At 39.4% G+C, this 19566-nt stretch overlaps 1 protein-coding gene across 5 annotated transcripts in view; it reads left to right on the forward strand.

The window, feature by feature from the left end:
• Positions 1-19566, forward strand: part of LOC125464130 (disco-interacting protein 2 homolog C) — a 580161-nt gene that overhangs the window by 453493 nt on the left and 107102 nt on the right. For all 5 annotated transcript variants that reach the window (XM_048556252.2, XM_048556269.2, XM_059639541.1 and 2 more), the window contains 6 exons: positions 4811-4947; positions 7941-8149; positions 9365-9479; positions 10590-10791; positions 11172-11281; positions 14265-14345. In XM_048556252.2, coding sequence (XP_048412209.1) covers positions 4811-4947; positions 7941-8149; positions 9365-9479; positions 10590-10791; positions 11172-11281; positions 14265-14345 — 854 coding nt within the window. The remainder of the gene's footprint in view (positions 1-4810; positions 4948-7940; positions 8150-9364; positions 9480-10589; positions 10792-11171; positions 11282-14264; positions 14346-19566) is intronic.

The raw sequence follows: 19566 nt of genomic DNA on the forward strand, positions 1-19566 counted from the left end.
GTAGTCCTCATCTGCTCCTTAAAGGAGACTTGACTTTAGCTTCTTAAAAACAATGTTATAGATTATTTACTTCCTATGCTATGAATTGACATGACACTGTATAATGTTCTCTTTCCTTGCTGTAAGATTGATACCTAATTTACAGTTAATGACTTCCTGCTTCAGACATTCTTAAAGAGTTCTAGTGTATGTTTTCCATTCCCACGCACAGGCAAAGCAGATAATTAGGGGTGAGACTGACACCACAAAAGCCGTGGCAATGTGCTGCTGGCTGGCTACTTTGCAATCTACTGAGGTGATGAAGGGGATTATGGGGCAGTAGTGGAGATGTGACAATATTGGGCATCGCACAAGTAGAGGAACCTCATTTGTTCACATAATGGAATGGACTTCCCATTTTGGGATTTCTGTTTGATTGCACTTATGGAATGCCCTGCTTCTAGGAATTCTCGTGCGTGTCTCTGTTTGGCTTGTCCTTGGATGGATGTGTTGTCCCAATCAAAGTGGTGTCCTTCCTCATCTATATGTAAGGATACTAGTGATAGTGGGTCATGTCGTTTTGTGGCTAGTTGATATATATTGATTTATTTGTATGTCCATTGGCAGTTTCCTTTTTCTTTCTAACTTTGCTTCTTCAAAGTACACACTTTGAAATGTGGATCTGGTCAAATATACCACACTGTCATTAGATTCTCTACCTGCAAAATTGAAAGCTACTATTGTTTCTGAGTATTTGTTCATAATTTGCTGGCTGACTCACCTCCAACATCATGTAAGTCGACAGCTTATGATATGAGGAATCCATTTTGCCCTTTGTGATTACGTCAGCTTAAAAATAGTGCGACCCAGTCTAAGGCCATTTTTCCAGCTCTTAATTCATTGTTCTGCAGTTATGACACTTGATTCTGTTGTAACAAAGTTCAGGTGTTCCGGTAGTGCACTCAAATTCTGTGAAGATTTTCTCGTTATATGGTTTACTAGCTTTGACAAAAAATGTTTCCAAACATATAGCATCTGACTGGCTGCAATTTACTGCAATGATATAACTGGAAAGTTTGCACTCATTTTACAATCCAAAACATATGTCGAAGTTATCCTGATACCCTCATGGTAGACTGAGAGATGTATTTTTGCCCCGATTCGGGAGTGTGGGCTTGGAAAAATTCCCAACTGACAGTTGGGCTCCTCTGAGGAAATGTTGGACAGGCTGAAATTGTATCCACTGGAATTTGAAAACTGAGGGGCACGCTTACTGAATCATTTAAGATCCTGAGGGGACTTGACAGGGGTAGACACATTCCAGGCACTCTGCGTAAAACAAAACTTGCTTCTCACATTTCCTTTTGTCTTAAACCTATATCCCCTTTTCATTTGTATTTGTACCCTGGGAAAAAGACCCTGATTATCCATTCTATCCATGCCTCTCATAACTCTGAAACTTCAATCAGTTCACCTCTTAGCCTCCAGCATTCAAGTGAGAACAAACTGAGTTTGTCCAAGATAACACATTGTGAAGCTGGATGAACACAAGAGGCCAAGCAACCTCACAGGAGCAGAAAAGCTTGATGTTTCAGGTCTGGACTCTTCTTCAGACCGTGTTATCTCCGATTCTCCAGCATCAGCAATTCCTACTATCTCTGAGTTCATTCTGTCTCTCTTCATACTTAATACTCTCCAAACCAGGCAACATCCTGGTGAACTGTTTCTGTACCCTCTCCAAAGGTTCTAACATCCTTCTGATAGTGTGGTGACAAGAAATGTACAAAGGTGTCCAAGTTAAAGTTCTACAGAGCTGCAACATGACTGTCAATTTTTAAACTCTGTGCCCTAACCGGTGAAGGTATGTATGCCAGTAGCCGCCTTGACTCACTTGTCTTGCCACTTTAAGGGACTCGACACCTGTACACCTAGATCCCTCTGTATGTTAGAGATAATGGGAACTGCAGATGCCGGAGAATCCGAGATAACAAAGTGTGAAGCTGGATGAACGCAGCAGGCCAAACAGCATCTTAGGAGCACAAAAGCTGACGTTTCGGGCCTAGACCCTTCATCAGAAAAGGGGGATGGGGAGAGGGTTCTGAAATAAATAGGGAGAGAGATGGAGGTGGATCGAAGATGGATAGCGGAGAAGATAGGTGGAGAGGAGATAGACAAGTTAAAGGGGCGGGGATGGAGCCTGTGGAGGTGAGTGTAAGTGGGGAGGTAGGGAGGGGATAGGTCAGTCCAGAGAGGATCGACAGGTCAAGGGGGTGGGATGAGGTTAGAAGGTAGGAAATGGAGGTGTGGCTTGAGGTGGGAGGAGGGGATAGGTGAAAGGAAGAACAGGTTAGAGAGGTGGGGACGAGCTGGACTGGTTTTGGGATGCAATGGGGGGACGGAGATTTTGAAGCCTGTGAAATCGACAATGATATCATTGGGCTGCAGGGTTCCAAAGCGGAATATGAATTGCTGTTCCTGCAACCTTCGGATAGCGTCATTGTGGCACTGCAGGAGGCCCCGGATGGACATGTCATCTGAGGAATGGGACGGGGAGTTGAAATGGTTCATGACTGCGAGGTGCAATTGTTTATTGCGAACTGAGTGTAGGTGTTCTGCAGAGCGGTCCCCAAGCCTCCGCTTGGTTTCCCTGATGTAGAGGAAGCCACAATGGGTACAGCGGATGCAGTATGCCACATTGGCAGATGTGCAGGTGAACACCTGCTTGATGTGCAAAGTCTTCTTGGGGCCGGGGGTGGGGGTGAGAATGTTTCTAAGGATTCTGCTGTTTACTGTACACTTTCCACCTGCATTCGATCTTTCAAAATGCATCACCTCACATTTGTCCGATTTAAACTCCATCGTCTAGTTCTCTGTCTAAGTCTCCAGCCTATCGATACTGTATTCCTCTGGCAATCTTCCTCTATATCTACAGTTTACCTCAATTTTGTGCTGTCTACAAATTTACCAATCAAGCCATCTACATTCTCCTCCCAATCATTTATATATTATTACAAACAACAGGATTGTCCGAACACTTATCTCTGTGGAATCCACTAGTCACAGATCTCCAGTCAGGAAAACACCTTTCTGCCATTACACTGTTTTCTTTGATCAGGCCAATTCTTCATCCATCTTACAAGCTTACCATGAATCCCATGTAACTTTACTTTCTGCATCAGTCTGCCCTGAGGGACCTTGTCAAAGGCCCTACTAAAGTCCATGTAGATGACATCCACTGTCCTGCCCCCATCAGACATCTTCGTCACTACCTCAGAAAACTCAAGCGAGTTTGTGAGACATGATCTATGCCACTCAAAACCATGCTGCTTATCTTATCATTAATAAGTCCATTTTTTTTCCAGATGTGAGTAAATTCTGTCCCAAAGAACCTTCTACAATGATTTCGCTACCACTGATATAAGGCTCACTGGCCTGTACTTTCCCGGATTATCCCTGTTGCCCTTTTTAAATGAAAGAACAACTTTGGCTATTCTCCAGTCCTCTGTGGCTATAGGGGATACAGATATTTTGTACAAAGCCCAAGCAATTTCCTCCCTCACCCCTCTTAGATACCTGGGATACGTCCCATTACAATCTGGGGACTTGTCAAACGCGTTTCAAAACACCCAACACCACCTTTTTTAATATTGATGTGCCCTAGAATATCAACATATCCCTTGTTACGTTCTTCATCCACCACGTCTTTCACCTTTGTGCATACTGATGCAAAGTATTCATTAATGACCTCACCCACTTCTTCTGGCTCAAGGCATGAACCCCCTCTTTTGTCCTGGAGTGATCCTGGCATTGCCCTAGCTACCTTCTTGCTGATTGTACATGTATGAAACACCCTGGGAGTCATTAAGTATTTTTACTGAAGAGGTAGGTAGATAAGGGAGTTGCAGGTTGTGAGGCAGAGGTGGGATTTTGGAGTTGAGGCCCAAGACTGATCAGCTGTTGGTCTTTGAGATTATGCTATATTAGTGGGCTATAGGTGATTTTGGTAGAGGCTTTGCTGAACTGATACAAGAGTCAAGAAAATCTAGGGAAAAGATTAATGCTTGCCTCAACTTTTTCCATTGAAAGGGAACACTGCACCATCCCTTGACCACTGCTGCTTGGGATTCAATGAGACAAGCAGTGCATTAATCTATTCAATTCCCCTCCATCTGCTGCAATAGTCAACATAACGTTAGAGTTTAATTTCCCAGATATGAATCCTGTATCAGAATAGACTTTTAAAAACATCCTAACCTATTATTGTAAAACAAAGTACATTCTTTATATTATAAGCTGGTGAAATGTTTCCAAATTAAATTCTATTGATTAGTAAATCAAGACTCCTCATACATACAGTGTCCCAATTTCTATTAAGTGTTTTCCTCTTGTTGTAAAGAATGTATGTTTTGGGAAACTGTGGATTTATTTGTCAAATAAATACTTTAATAATATAACTTGAATCTATTTATTACATCATGCCATTGATTTAATTATAAACTTATAATATGTGAAAATTTAAGTAATCTGAAAGATTTAACGTAAACCATATAAATATTGTAATTACAGATCTAAGCTACTTGACTTCTAAAATGCCTCTGCAGTACTGAACCTGAGAAGAGTCCTTTGTAGTTCAGAAAAGAAGTCCTCTTCACATATTTCAAATGAAGATTTTGACTTGCTCTTTGATTTGTAAATCAAGTGTTATTACTGGATATCATCTTTCTTATTAGGGAGAAAAGCAAAGTTAATTAAGATTTACCAATATAGCTTGAGCTGTAAGTTTTAACTAAGTTATGTTGTTGAATTAAATTTGTCTTATGTTTTCCTGCAGGTGTGATGTGTGTTGTAAGACCAGAAGGAATTCCATTACTCTGTAGAACTGATGAAATAGGCGAACTTTGTGTGTGCTCCATTGCTGCAGGTACATCCTACTATGGTCTATCAGGAATGACGAAGAACACTTTTGAGGTATGGAACATGTACTCACCATATATATTGTCAAAAAAATGCATGTTATAGTTATGAGAAAAAGTGAAACAAATATTTTTGTTAATCACACAGATGATAGGTCAGGTTTGCTTTTAAATGGTCAAAACAGTTGGGGAATTTTGAAATATTATCCACATGCAGTAAATGTATTCAAAACATCTGAGAGTATTCAGTGCAAATTGGAAAGAACTATTCTCAGGCCAATTATAGGTGTTGGGTTTGATAACCTCTACTGTGAGTTTAATCTTCTGACTGGGTTGGTGAGGCATTTTCTTTTTGGATTCGGTTCTATTTATTCTTTACATTTGATGTTCCAGGAAGTATTGCACAGGTACTGTAAACTTTGGGTGTGTCTAGTCATGATGTGTGAACCATCATGATATTGAATGGGCATGATGGACCTGCTGCTTAGGTTTTTCTGTCCATTAATTTTTTGGGGGGACAAGTTGTGAAAGCAAACAGGCATGTCCAATGCTGTGCAGGTCACATTTTGCAGAGGAAATTAATTTTTCAGTTGTATTTAGTCATTGCAGGCTTTTTAAACTTTCAGAAAGCTGAAACTATATCTAGTTTTGACCCACATTTTTGCTTCAATTTTGCAAGTGTGATTCAGATCTATCTCCAATGGTTTGTAACTTAAATCTTTCACTGTGTTCAACGTTCCCACATTCAGTGTTACCAAGCAGTCCTCATATGTAAACTATCTCACCTTCCCTTTGGATAGAGATGGGATCTTAATTGAATTTATCCTACTTGTGCCTCTCACTACAAATTGCAAAAGGTCTAAGCATCATTACGGACCTTTAGTCAAGATATCATTTTGATAATTTCTATAAACAATACCTCCAGCAATGAGGATCTTTTCCTGCAAAACATAAATATTAACATTCTTACCATTCTGAACATTCAACTAATATTGTCATTGTCCCACGTCCTGCCTCAAAATATTCTTGTTTCCCAATATATTGACCAAAGTAAGTTGACAAATTTGATTCTCCCCTCTTTATCTCAGCAGAAAATAAACAACAGTCAGTTCTCTAGTGCCCTGACTAATTAAACTCAAAAATGACCTGAGATTTAACAGTTTTAATAATTTCATCATTTATGTAACAACAAGCAATTTATAAATTGAAAAAGCAAAAATCTTATTCAAATATGAATCTTGATGTTGTATACAGCTGCTTATGTTGTAGTCTGGACTGAAATACTACTATGACCTTTTTTCTGATGAAGGGTCTAGGCCCGAAACGTCAGCTTTTGTGCTCCTAAGATGCTGCTTGGCCTGCTGTGTTCATCCAGCTCTACACGTCGTTATCTCTGCTGTGACATATGTTTGGTCTGGGTTGCTGAAATAGATTTCTTACAAACAAGGAGATAGAGTTGCCATCTATGGTTAAGCATAAATTATATCTGAATTTGCACTAGTTTTCAGGATTTCTTATTGGGCTCCTGCTCGAACTAATTCATACATTGCTAAGTGTAAAATTTGCCATGAGACAATACAATTAGGTAGCCTTTTAGAATGTAACATTTTAAAACACTTGTTTTTAAAATTGCTTCATGATTTTTTCCTCGAGTTGTGTCTATATGTGGTTTGATTAATAAAACTAAAAATAGATTTATCAGAAAATAATAACCGTTTTTAATCTCTATCTAGTCCACTATCTGAGAAACATAATTTTAAACACTGTACACAACTTATAATTATGCAGAATCTTCCCTATATAGAGTGATGTGCAGTATTTGATTTGGTTATTGAGAACATGTTAAAACATACCTATCAATGTCCTCGCACCACAGGAAAGCTTGATTTTTGGAGTTTCCTCAAATAGCAAAAACAAAAACATTAGAAGCTTGCATTAGTGGTTTATTTGATTTGGAGGTTTAGCTGATGCATTGGAGGGGGCCAAGTTCTAGCAAGTCATCACTTTAAACAAGCACTAAAAGTCCTGGAACATGGTCTAGACTGAATATAAATTTAAATCAAAATTATTTTGCACTGGTTTGGCTCAGTTTTGGAAAATTTTATTTGAAAAAAAAAACAGAGCCAACTAGCAGAAACTGCAGTCAGATATTACTTTCTGGATACAATTTTCTGGCATCATGCTGTGTTCCTTTTCATTTTAGTTACTATTTTCTTGAAAGCAATTCAGAATTGAAAATGAAGGGAATGAATGGAAAAAGAAAGGTTGACAGCCACTTTTGTGGCTATTTCATCTAGTCTCTGTTTCCATTTCAATATTTCCATTTCCAAGTAAATTTTCTTGTAAGTGCCTTCCTTCCAGCTGTAATCTCATTGCAGCAACCAAATGCACCATAATTGGAATTTCTTTGTGGATTACAGTGTACTCCTAGACTTGTACGTGGAAGTCAAGTTCTTAAGGGCTTAGAGAGGCAGATAGCTTGCATTAATGTAACAAATGTCTCAGAAACTGACCCTTGTTGGATGTGAATTCAGTGTCTTCGCTTCACAAAGAAGTCACAACACATCTGTGCTGTTTCTTGTAGATTGCAAAGAATTTGCAACATCTCTTGCTTTTGGGGGGAAATCAACTTTTAAGTCATAGATTCATCAAGTAAACAATCGATGCCCCTGTTTGCAAGGGGCAAGTTGTTAAATGCTTTCCGTGTGAGAAAGAGAAAATATCTCAACAGGGCATTTCCTAAATTGGTTGTCTTGCGTACATGGTGTAAAAGGTGTCAAGCACCCGTTGACAACTATCCCTGACATGTAATTTGGACAGTCATTGACTGGAGAGTGTACACTCAAATGCCAAACAAACTGACTCAAGTTTGCAATAACATCACAGTTTTTAATCAAGTAATGGACCTGTTTCAACTATAACTGACAACTGATATATAGTTCCTATTAAAGAAATATGTTTCATTGTATAATGTCCTGTTATAGTTTTAGAGATTAACTATGTAAGTAATTTTGACTTTACTTTTTCCCACATTAACTCTGCCTTAAGATGTTCCCGATGATGAGCTCGGGAGCTCCTATCAGTGAATATCCATTTGTCAGGACTGGACTCTTGGGTTTTGTTGGCCCTGGTGGAATGGTCTTTGTTGTGGGGAAAATGGATGGCCTGATGGTGGTCAGTGGGAGGCGACACAATGCAGATGACATCGTGGCAACAGCGCTTGCAGTGGAACCAATGAAGTTTGTCTACAGAGGAAGGTTTGTGTCTGCAGTTGGCTTGGACAAAAGCCAGAAACTCCAAAGTTAGTAGTGTGTGCAATACTCAATTATTTGTTACCAAGATTTTAAACTTGGCTCAATCAACCTTTTTGCTATTTTTAAAATCTGACATTCATCAATCTCACTCTAGGCTTCCATTTCAAAGCAGGCACTTTATTACAGGTGCAGTATGTCAATGGAAAGAAAGATGATCATTGGCCAGTAGCCTGAATTTAGAAATTTAGCATGTCATATTTAATCATGGATACAGTTACTTATACTTTAATGGGGGGGGGGGGGAGTATTTGAAGAGTTGGTTGAAAGGTTTGGTGCTCAGTATCGGGGTAGATGAGCCATAATACATACCAGCTGTGGCATGGCAGTTTTGCTATTTTATAACAATCATATTCATTTAAAATTGGCATTGATTTGGTACTATCTACATTAACCTATTGTAGTTGGAAAGATATCAAAGATGTGTTATTTCAATTGCTGAGTATTTCTCTTAGTTTGGAAATCATTACATGCCAACTTTATGCTTCACTGTCATGGTTCCGTTCAATCTTTTCGATTCGGCTAACTGTGCTTAACTCTCACTAGGCATTCATTATTCTCTGTATTGTCTGCTATCTACATCTGATCAAAATATTGCTTTCACATCATTGTGAAAGAACAAAATCATGAACGATAAAGCTAAATTAATAAAGTTTTATTCAAATTGTACATTTAAGCATGAATACACGACAGATACATCATTCGGAAAATGGACATATCTTTCACTTATAGAATATTTGGCATTAAACAAGCTTGTGTTATCAACTGTAAGAGTTCAAGACATCAATTATTAAGAAGAGGGAAAAATGTAGCAGGGAGCTCAGATAAAGAGGCACTGATGATTCTCAGTACTTATTAATTAATTTGATTGTTAGCACGATAAAAATAGGATAATTTGCTTTAAGGCCAAGTGTGAGAAATGTCAAATCTACGTATTAATTCGTACAAATTTAAATTAACTTTGACTATCTGAGGTGTGTTAACCTTGAAAAATTAGTATGCAATTGCAATAAATAGAAGGGCTGATAGCTAAAATGAATGGAAGCTTGTTCTGAAGATCAGTAATTTTGTAGTTGGATTGCAGAATATAAAGTAACAGTACTGTGTAATATCTTTTCAAGCTTATAGTTTATTTTGATTCTGATCTCTGTCTGTTAACAGAATAGCTGTGTTTTCTATAAATGTTTTGCATGATGAGAGGATCGTAATCATTGCTGAACAGAGACCAGATTCTACTGAGGAAGATAGCTTTCAGTGGATGAGTAGAGTCCTTCAGGTAAAGAAGAATGATCAGCGGGAGTGCACTTGATTGAAATGTGGAAAAAAGGTCACTGAAATTTTGACATTCAATTGAGAGCCCTGTTATTAGTTGGACATTGTGTATATGGCATAAAGTTTATTATCCGTCTAATGATCTTTGAAGAACCTATGAGGATAGGACATTGGCTTGAAAACAGAATTGGGATTGTCTCTTCTGGCACCTATGAATGAATTACCCAATAACACTCCCTAATACATAATTCAAAATTGGCCATTTAGGCAAAGTACTTCAACTATTGCTGGTACGCATAGGATTCTCTGGGAAATTGAATTAATGCCTTCAGATAAGCAGAGGAAAGAGGAGAAAATTGAAGATAGACTTGTGCTTTCACAGAAGCTTGTAACCTCTTTACTTAGTATTATTTTACACAGTGTTGCTCATCTATCAGATCATGTACTGAGTAGAATACTTTGAAAACAGGCTGGCAAAATTTTCCCATTGCTTAGTGCTGGGAATTCTTACTTTTTCATTTGCTTTTTCTTGGATATTTCTCCTTGGATTTGTACTAATAAAGACTTCACCAAAAGAATGGAGCTATCTTTGTTTTGATAAATATCACTTCTGTTTTGGGATGGAGATGAGGGATGAGTTTAAAAAAATCTTAGTTAAAATTGGCCAGTGCTCATCTCAGAATCCTTTAAAATCACCAAACACACTAAATTTGACCATTATGATTCAGATTTTGAAATTTGCCATAAGTTTTAACTCCGTAATTTATTGAAGTTAGGACTTTTGAAACTGTTGACCTAGAAACTTTGTATGTATTTTTAGTCTGATGGACATTGTTAAGCATGTGTGAAATGCTAAAGTACAAATAAACCAAAATAGGGACAATTTTAATAAGGATTTTATATGAAAGTACAACTGTATGTCACATGCATTCTCTTCATCATTTTATGTACCAAATTCATTCAATGTGTGTTAATGCAAATTTTTATTATAAATAGATGAACATACCTGACTCTGGAAAAAAAATTAACGTAGCAATGGGTGTATAATTATGTGCATGATTGTTGTGTGAACAAATATATATTTGACCTTTCAAACAATCTATTTTTTCTAAAGGCCATTGATGGTATTCATCAAGTAGGGGTTTACTGTTTGGCTCTCGTTCCTGCTAATACTCTTCCAAAAACTCCCCTTGGAGGCATACACCTCTCAGAAACCAAACAATGCTTCTTAGAAGGTTCCCTCCACCCATGCAATGTGCTGATGTGTCCGCACACTTGTGTCACGAACCTGCCCAAGCCAAGGCAGAAGCAACCAGGTAAGGGTTTTCTCCATACAGAGACCCAATGTTGAGAAATGCAGTGTAAATATCTGAATAACTAAATTCAAGGAATATCCTGAAATATAATTTACACTCTAAAGTTCATTGGAGAATACCTTCTTACTTTCGATTTGTTTACTTTTTGAGTTTGAAATTATATTATAATTTTGAAACAGCATGTTGAAGTAAGTGAGCAATTTTGAAGATTTGTATTTTTAATGTGTCTGTATTTCAAATCAACCAACAAAGAAAAGTGAGCTACCTTAGAAGATTAATGTCAAAATCAAAGAGAGGAAGATTGCCGTTTATAACCTGATTGTCTTCTAGATGGTTATGATCTACTGAAATTTACTTGTGGAATTTTCTGCTCCCAACAGAGATTGGTCCTGCTTCTGTTATGGTTGGAAATCTGGTTTCAGGAAAGAGGATTGCCCAAGCTAGTGGAAGGGATTTAGGACAAATTGAAGACAATGACCAGGGTAGAAAGGTGAGTGTTACTGAGTTCCAGCACACTGTGAACAGACTAGCCTGTGGCAAGCCATATTGTTCTGTGGGCTGGGTGTTACCAGACCCCTGTGGGTGGGCTAGGAACTGATATGACCTGTAAAAATCCATAGTAAGGTGAGAGGTGGTGTGCCTGGTATTTTCCCACCAGCATGGTCCCTTGTTGATAGTCTGTCCTCCTTCACGGATGCCAATTGAGCCATTTAATGAACTAATTGAGGGCTTCTTCTGGCTTCTACTGGTGACCGTGGTGATTGGAGTGGGGTGGAGGTGTGGGAAATATGTGTACCTGGTTTGGTGAGATTGTCAGATGAACTCAGGCAACCTTTCAGTGGATTCTGATGTGAGGACGGCTTCTTTATTTTGGGAACTCCTTTGAGCAAAAATGAAGCCCTGGTGACATCCCCACGTCAGAGGCAAATGCATTGCCTATCCTCGCCATCCAACACCATTCCCTGTCTTGTTGGGACCTGACTGACCAGCCCTGACACGCCCAGACTCCTCTGACATGGTTGGGAGGGTCTACATCATCTGTTTGTGTACCTTCATGCAAGAGGTGAAGTCCCACAATTGGCCACCAGTCCTGGTGTAGCTGCTGAGCTGTTGGCCTTCTGAGCCTCCTGAGCTCTCAGGGAGGGGAGGGGGGTGCGGGTGCAGATGCCAACTTTAGTAGGCATGACTGTTCTGGCAACAGCCAGTTCATCAGCAAGATTGGCCCTGGCTACAGCTAACGCAGCATCAGCGCCCACTTTTATAGCTCATGTGCTGATCCTGCCACTAGCCCTGAAGGAGGATTAAGATGGAACTTGACCAAATTACAGACATTTTCATACTAATGCATGCTTGAAACAAATCTGAAGCCAAAAGATCTGCAGCTTTTCTGACTGGCTATTCCTGTGATGTTGTTCTGGAGCAAAGACCAGAAATTCAACCATGAGGAAGTGAGACCTTTCGAGTCGGAATACTGTAAAACTGTTTCAACAAATTCCACTTTCCTAATGAAGGTGCTGTGGGGACACTTGAAGCATTTTTCTTTCAGGATAGGCAGTTAGCCAAGTGCCTCCAGCACATGACATCAATATTTCTGGACTCCCCACTTGGCAGTTTGAGTCAAAGCTTTACTAACTTCATCATCCAGCACTAGGTGTGATGTTGAAATAACCTTCCCTTGAGACTATGTTCATTTCTGTCCTAAAATAAGAATCAAACTTTTGTTTTTACCTTTTTTTGTGCTTTGAGGTCTTGTGAACATTGATGAAATGGTCACATGAATCAAATGAGTATTGAAATCTATAGTAACCATTAACAGAACAAATGTAGTTACTTGAGTGGAGCAGGGTAGGCCGCTGGATGTGTGGAAAAGTTTAGGAGATGGACAGGAGTGAGTGATTTAAAGAAAGGGATGATAGGGCTGAAGAGATCACGGCCTCAAGCAACTGAATGAGGAACTAGTTCCTCTCCACCCATGACGTTTGTTTGCATTATTTCCCTCTCCTTCACTCTGTTTTATTCTTTTATTTTAAGAAATCTGCTGCATTGCAGCACCAGTAGGCTTGGTTAATCCAAACATCAAATGAGGTGAGGAAGAAATTTCTAAACTTGACTCTTTCTTGCCCTATATCCCTCTGGTCAAAGACAGTGCCAGGGCACTGATGTCTACTCTTTACTAAATTGTATCTTTCTTCTCAAGTTTCAGAATTAAAATCTATTTTTTAGGCTCAAGCTAAACAATAGATGTGCCAGAGATTTTCAATTTCTGTAGTAATCTCTAAGGCTGTGTGATTGAGGTTAGAAATTTAGGGCTGAATTTAATAGTCTTCGGCTGAGTGACAATGAGCTCAGAGAGGATCCCATTGACAATTCTCAAATTTTCCAACACCCCACTAAACACGTAAGGCTTTTGTTTGGCATGCACCTCTCTCATCACTGATTTAAATCCTGGGAGCCTTAAGTGGATATTTGTTGCCTAATTAATCTTAAGGGGCCAGTTAAGGGAGTACAATTCTGAATGGGTGCAGGAGCAGGGGAACCTGCCTAGAGATGTGCACTGATCATTGAAGGTGTAGGACAGATGGAAAGAGCAGTTAATAAAGCACACAGCGTCCTCTGCTTTGTTAACAAGTACATAAAATACAAGAGCAGAGATGTGATATTAAACTTGTAAATGACACTTGTTAGTCTTCATCTGGAGTATTGTGTATACTTCTGGGTGCTACGTTATAGGCAAGAGGTGAATGCATGAGTGAGAGCACAAAAAGGATTTACAAGAATGTTTCCAGGAATGAGTAGTTACGAGGATAAGTTGAAGAAGTTGGGAATGGTCCGCCTTGGAGAGAAGAAGGCTAAGATGAGATTCGATGAAAGTTTCCAAAATGCTGACTGGGCTGGATAGACTGATGAGGAAAGGCTGCTCCTGCTTGTAAGAGGAACAAGCCTGAGAAGCATAGATTCAAATGTGCAAGTGAAGCCAGATGATGAAAGAGAGAAAAACTTTTCGCACAGCAAGTCATTGGGGTGTGGAATGCACCACCTGGAAATATGTTGGAGGCAGGTTCAGTTAAGGTATTGAAAAGCATTGGATGATTATTTGGATAGAATTAATGTATGATGGAATGGGGAAAAGTCAGGAAATTTGCATGAGATAATAATGCTTGTTTAAAGAGTTGGTGCAGATACGGTGGGCTAAATGGTCTCCTCTGCACTGTAACAATTCTGTGATTCTGTTAAGGCTTCAAATGGCCCATGCAGAAGTGATTCACTTGATGCCCATCGCACTGCTGGTAATGTTACAGTGAGGGCGGGGTGAGCAGCAGATGCAGTGCCCGTGGATTTAACTTCTGCCTTGCTGAGAATTTTCACTTATTTGTGCAATAAATCACATAAAGGTTTTGCATCGAAATGGAGTTGTTTGCTACACGATCAGGATCACACTCTTTAAGCTCATAACGGTTATGCTTTCATTTCAGTTTATGTTTCTTGCTGAAGTTTTACAATGGCGAGCTCAAACTACTCCTGACCACGTGCTTTTCACATTACTGAACTCTAGGGTAAGTAAGACCTGGACAGTATTGTACACTAACGCACATATGTTTTATCATTTAGTGTTGTTTTAATTTCAAAGCTGTAAATTTGTTAATTATTTGTGCTTAATCATCTGATAGAGTTAAACAAGATAGTACCATGATTATGTTGGATTTAAGCTTTAATCTTGAACATGGCTGTTCTTATTTTTTGCATTTTTCAAGTAGACTCCATACTGAAGATTATTGAAGTATCAGAATAAGTTTGAATAGTGGAGGGTGACAGGCAAGAAAGCGGTTGAGCCCTCAGTTTGATGTTATCAAATGGCTTGCTCCTGCTTCTAATTCTTGCGGATGAAATTTGTCTTAGGCTAAAGCACCAAGTTGACAATAGAGCATAATGACTGGGAAAAAGGCATCAGGCTGATTGTGCGGTCCTATTGAACAATATGAATATCGGCTACTATTCCCTGCTTGATGCCATTGACCATGGTGGAACAGCAGAATGACTGATTGCAAACATTCAGGCTTTTAATCTCTGGTAATTTAGTTTGTTTTTTAAGGGAGATTAACATTGGCCCAAGCAACTCATAAAATAAGAAAGAAGTGAAGCATTTGAGTTTGGTGCCCTGACAGTGAATTTCATCTCCCTACAGTAAATTCCATCTTCCCTCCTATAGTCAACAGACCATAATCCACTTCCTTATGAAAAAATGTTAGTTACCAGAAAAATTGAATTGCGTTTACATTGTTCTAAAATGTAATTATTTTTATTATTTGGCTTGTGCTGATTGATCATATCTTGATACAGTTGACCATAAGAAGGCTGTGATGTAGTTTAAAAAGAACAGTCTTATCATGTTAGTGCCATTTACAAAAACATTTTCAAATCCAGAAGCTAAAGCATATTATCTTTGAAAGGATATAATGTGCATGTGCATGTGCAGGCGTAGTAATGACAGTTCATTTTTAGCAGTACATGCTGGGATTTCAGACACTACTGTGCTGGGATCTATTTTAAGTTCTCAGTGTGGTGTTAAAACCATTAACTGGAAATTGGTTTCCTGTAGATTCTGCACTTTTGCCTTAAATTGAAATGCCATTCATGGTATTTGATTTTAAGATAAGATTGATAAAATCCAGGAAAAATTGTCCTATCTATCAAGGTTGCCAATGAATTTAAGGCAGGAAGTCAAGCCCAGGGGGACAAACAAGCTGTCCACTGGTACTCCTACCTTCTTGGGCACTAAAGGAAGCCAGCTGTCTTGTCTCCCACGTCCTGAGATTTTGCATATTTTGAAGTATATGTTTAACAATATATTAATGAAGCATCTAGTAAAATTTGACAGCTGCTTTTTTTTTCTGCCTGTTTCAAACATAAGGATTCCTACAATTTTCAGTGTAAATTCTACCACTGTCTGAAATATGGAGGCCACTTTGCAATCTGTTCTGAAATCTTTGGCAATAAAGTGATTGTGAAGCTACAGGGTGCAAGTAATGATTCTTTGGAATTTGAACACTGCTGTCATTAATAAAAATCTAGTTTAATATGATGGAATCTCCATCATCTTGTACAAATCTCAAGAAAATTTCCTTGAATATGGATTTGTGGAAAACTAATTTTGTGGAAATAATTTTACATCATCTAATAAACTTTATATTCATCAAAACTAAATTAAACACTTATTAGAAAGGAAAGTTGTATAAGTTTGCCTATTTGAATTAAAAATGCAAAAACAAGAAGTTGCTTAGGGCAGTGGTTCACAACATTTTCAGTATCAAGGTGCATTTTAATGAGACAAACAATTCCACGGCATACCCACTTTTATCAGCTGAATTGATTGCTCATAAACATCATATTTACTTTGGTTATGGCCTGACTAGAAAGGTTTGCGACATACAACATATCGTGTGCAACAAGTTAAGGAAGGAACAAAAGCATTAACGTTTCAAATCTGCCAGTGGAGATACACCATTTTTGACCTATGAGCACAGACACACTTTCAAACCCTGCTCAACTCTGCAGATTTCCCCTCTCCTGTGCAAGCATGGTGACAATGTCAACTGGTATTACCTTCAGTTATAAACATTGAAGTTCCTGAGCCGTTCAGAAGCACAGAAGTGGCCTGTACTCTCAGGTACAGATTGCTGCATTCCCTGTGACCTCGCACTGTTGAAGATCACATTAGAGGGGAATCACTAGAGAAAATCGCCAAATCTGTACAGCAGAAAGTATACATTATCAAAACTGTGTCCACTATTCATCACCTTACAGCCAATTTGCATTAACGAAATGCATGTTACAGCAGAAATACCTGTATGGGGCCACTGCATCCTGAGAATTTTGCAGTGCACTTTTCTCATCTCATTTCAGCGCAGGGAAATAAAATAAGCATCCTTAGAAGTACAGAAACATACAAATTAGCATGTTTCTACCATCCCACTACAGCTGTATTTCTATTTTTCATCATGAGTGACTTTATCAAGGCCCAGTGTTTCTCTTCAATCCTCACACCTGTAAACATTTCTATCTTTGAAATCATAATCTGATCAGCTTCTGTAAAGTTTTGGAATGTTGCTTCAAGTTTTTGAGGCAGGAAATATGGCATTTTTCTTCTGCTCTGTGCCAAGCATTTTGCAATTTCCCTCTTTAATTCCCCCACAGTCATTTTACATTTATGCCATCTTGTTTGTAATGGGCATTCAGCGATAGTAATGCCGTTGAATGTAAAGGGGTGATTGTTAGATTCTGCCTTGTCAGTGGTGGTCAGTGACTGTCACCCGTGTGGCACAAGTACTATTTGCCACTTCTCAGCCCTAGTCTGGATATTATGCAGGTCTTGCTGCTTTTGGGCGTATCTGACTTCTGACCTTATGATAGAGGGAATGTCATGGAAGAAGCAGCTGAAGTGGTTGGACCTAGGACGCTACCCTGAGGAATCCCTGCCAAGATGTCCTGGAGCTGGGATGACTGACCTCCAGTGACCACGACCATCTTTCTTAATGCCAGATATGACTCCAGCCGGCCCCCTGATTCCCACTGTCTCCAGTTTGCTTGAGCTCCTCGATGCCACACTCCGGTTGAATGCAGCCTTGACATCAAGGGCTGTCACTGTCAGCTCGCCTTTGGAATTCAGCTGTTTTGTCCAAGTTTGAACTAAGGCTGTAATGAGGTCAGGAGCTGAGTGCCCCTCGTGGAACCCAATCTGGGCGTCACTGAGCAGGTGCTGCTTGATTGCCCTGTTGGTGATGACTTTTCATCATTTTACTGATGACTGACAGTAGACTGGGGTGGTAATTGGCCGAGTTGAATTTGCCCTGCTTTTTATGTATAGGACATACCCAAGCAATTTTCCAAGTTGTCAAGTAAATGCCGGTGTTGCAGTTATGCTGGAATGGCTTGGCTAAGGGCACAACTCTTCTGTACTATTCCCAGACTATGCTCAAGATGGTGGCAAAGTCACAGCTCAGCATGAGGATTGCTGTTCTGAGCTGACCTGCTCCGTCCATTACATTTTCTTTCTCCTTTCACCACTTTTTGTTACTTAGTTTAATCTACTTAGTCTCTGTGAGGTGCGAATTTATGCACTGCAGAGGAGATTGGGCCAGCGCGGGGACAGAGGGCAGGAACATGTAGCCTGAGGCGGCAGGCGGCGAGAGCAGGAGCAGGCTGCCCCAGGGCGGCGAGAGCGGGAGCAGGCTGCAAGATGGTAAGGGCAGGCAGCCCAGGGCAGGTGTAGAGGCAGGGGGTGAGGTCGAGCTCTTGTGAGGAGTGCAAGCCCAGCAGGGCCGTACACCTATTTTGGAGTATGGCATTGAACTATTAATTGTGTTTCCTTTATTATACTATTTTTTAGTAAGTACTGTAATATTTGGCTTTTTAACCCTGTTTCTTTACTTTTTTGCTTTGTACCTAAGATGGCAGTAAGTGGCGACGTGTAAACTTTTCACTGTATTCCTGTGAGTACATGTGACAATAAACCTAATTCCAGTTCTAATTGTAAGGTTGTCAGGGCCCCATAGCATTTGCAGTATCCAGTGCCTCCAACCATTTCTTGATATCATGTGGAGTAAATCACATTAACTAAAGGGTGGCACGGTAATGCTGGGGATCTCTGAAGGAGGCTGAAATGAATCTTCCACTTACCACATCTGGCTGGACATTTTTGCCAGTGCTTCAGCCTTATCTTTTGCAGTGATGTGCCGGGCCCACCTTATTAAAAATGTGGATATTTGTAGAGCCTCCTCCATTAGTTTTTAATTGTCCACCACCATTTAGGACTGGTTATGGCAAGACTGCAGACCTTAGATCTGATCTGATCTATTCATCACGTAGTTCTTTTGTTCAATTTTGAAAATAAGATAATATATGATGTATAAAATAATATACATATTAAATTGTTCCCTTTATATTCTATGTTAAAAGAGATGCAGGAGTAGGACAATTTAGTTGTATCTGTACATAACTCAATCTATTTGCTTTACAACTCCTGAAAACACTTAACAAATGAAGAGAAATTTCAAATCCCTGTTATCTGCTGGTAGTATAAATACAAAACGTTCCACTGATTAATCGTATGATTTCACTTCCAAAGAGTCAAAACTTAACCACTGACTAAACCCTATCTTAATGTATCAATTACCTTGCACTGAAAAAAACTAAACACGAACAATTAAACATTAAAAATGAACACCTCAACTGACCATTTCCTTTTCCACTTGCACATTTTCTGGAGAATGTTTTCAGCTACTTGTTTTCAGCTTTTACCTGGGATGAAAACAAAGTGCCACAGGTTTCAGGAATTCATCTCTGTTCTTAGTGGTCCTGCTATTCTGCAAGGCATGATTTTTCTGGGCTTTCTTCCATCACCCTTGAGCTAAGTGAGCCTCCAACACTCCTTAGGTGCATCATGATTGTGGATACTGCAACACAACCATGTGTTTCACTTCACTGTCTTCGACCTCAGAAATGCCTCTGATTCCTGATAGCCCTTTTGCTTTAAGTCTACCCCGTCTTAAGGATCTCAACAGACTCTCTAGGTCTGCTTGTTCTTAGGGTTTTCTAAACAGCAATGCAAGTAAACCAATTCTTTTGGCTCTGAACCCCACATGAATACTTTGCATCTGGAATATTGATAATGACCCTCGCGCTCCTATATTCAGTGGGTTCATGAAATTTCTTTACTTCCGACTGCTTTTTAATTTCATTATCTGCTAGCTGTGCATACAATTTACATTTATCATCATC

Source organism: Stegostoma tigrinum, chromosome 2 (genome assembly GCF_030684315.1).
Source record: "Stegostoma tigrinum isolate sSteTig4 chromosome 2, sSteTig4.hap1, whole genome shotgun sequence".
Lineage (NCBI taxonomy): Eukaryota > Metazoa > Chordata > Chondrichthyes > Orectolobiformes > Stegostomatidae > Stegostoma > Stegostoma tigrinum.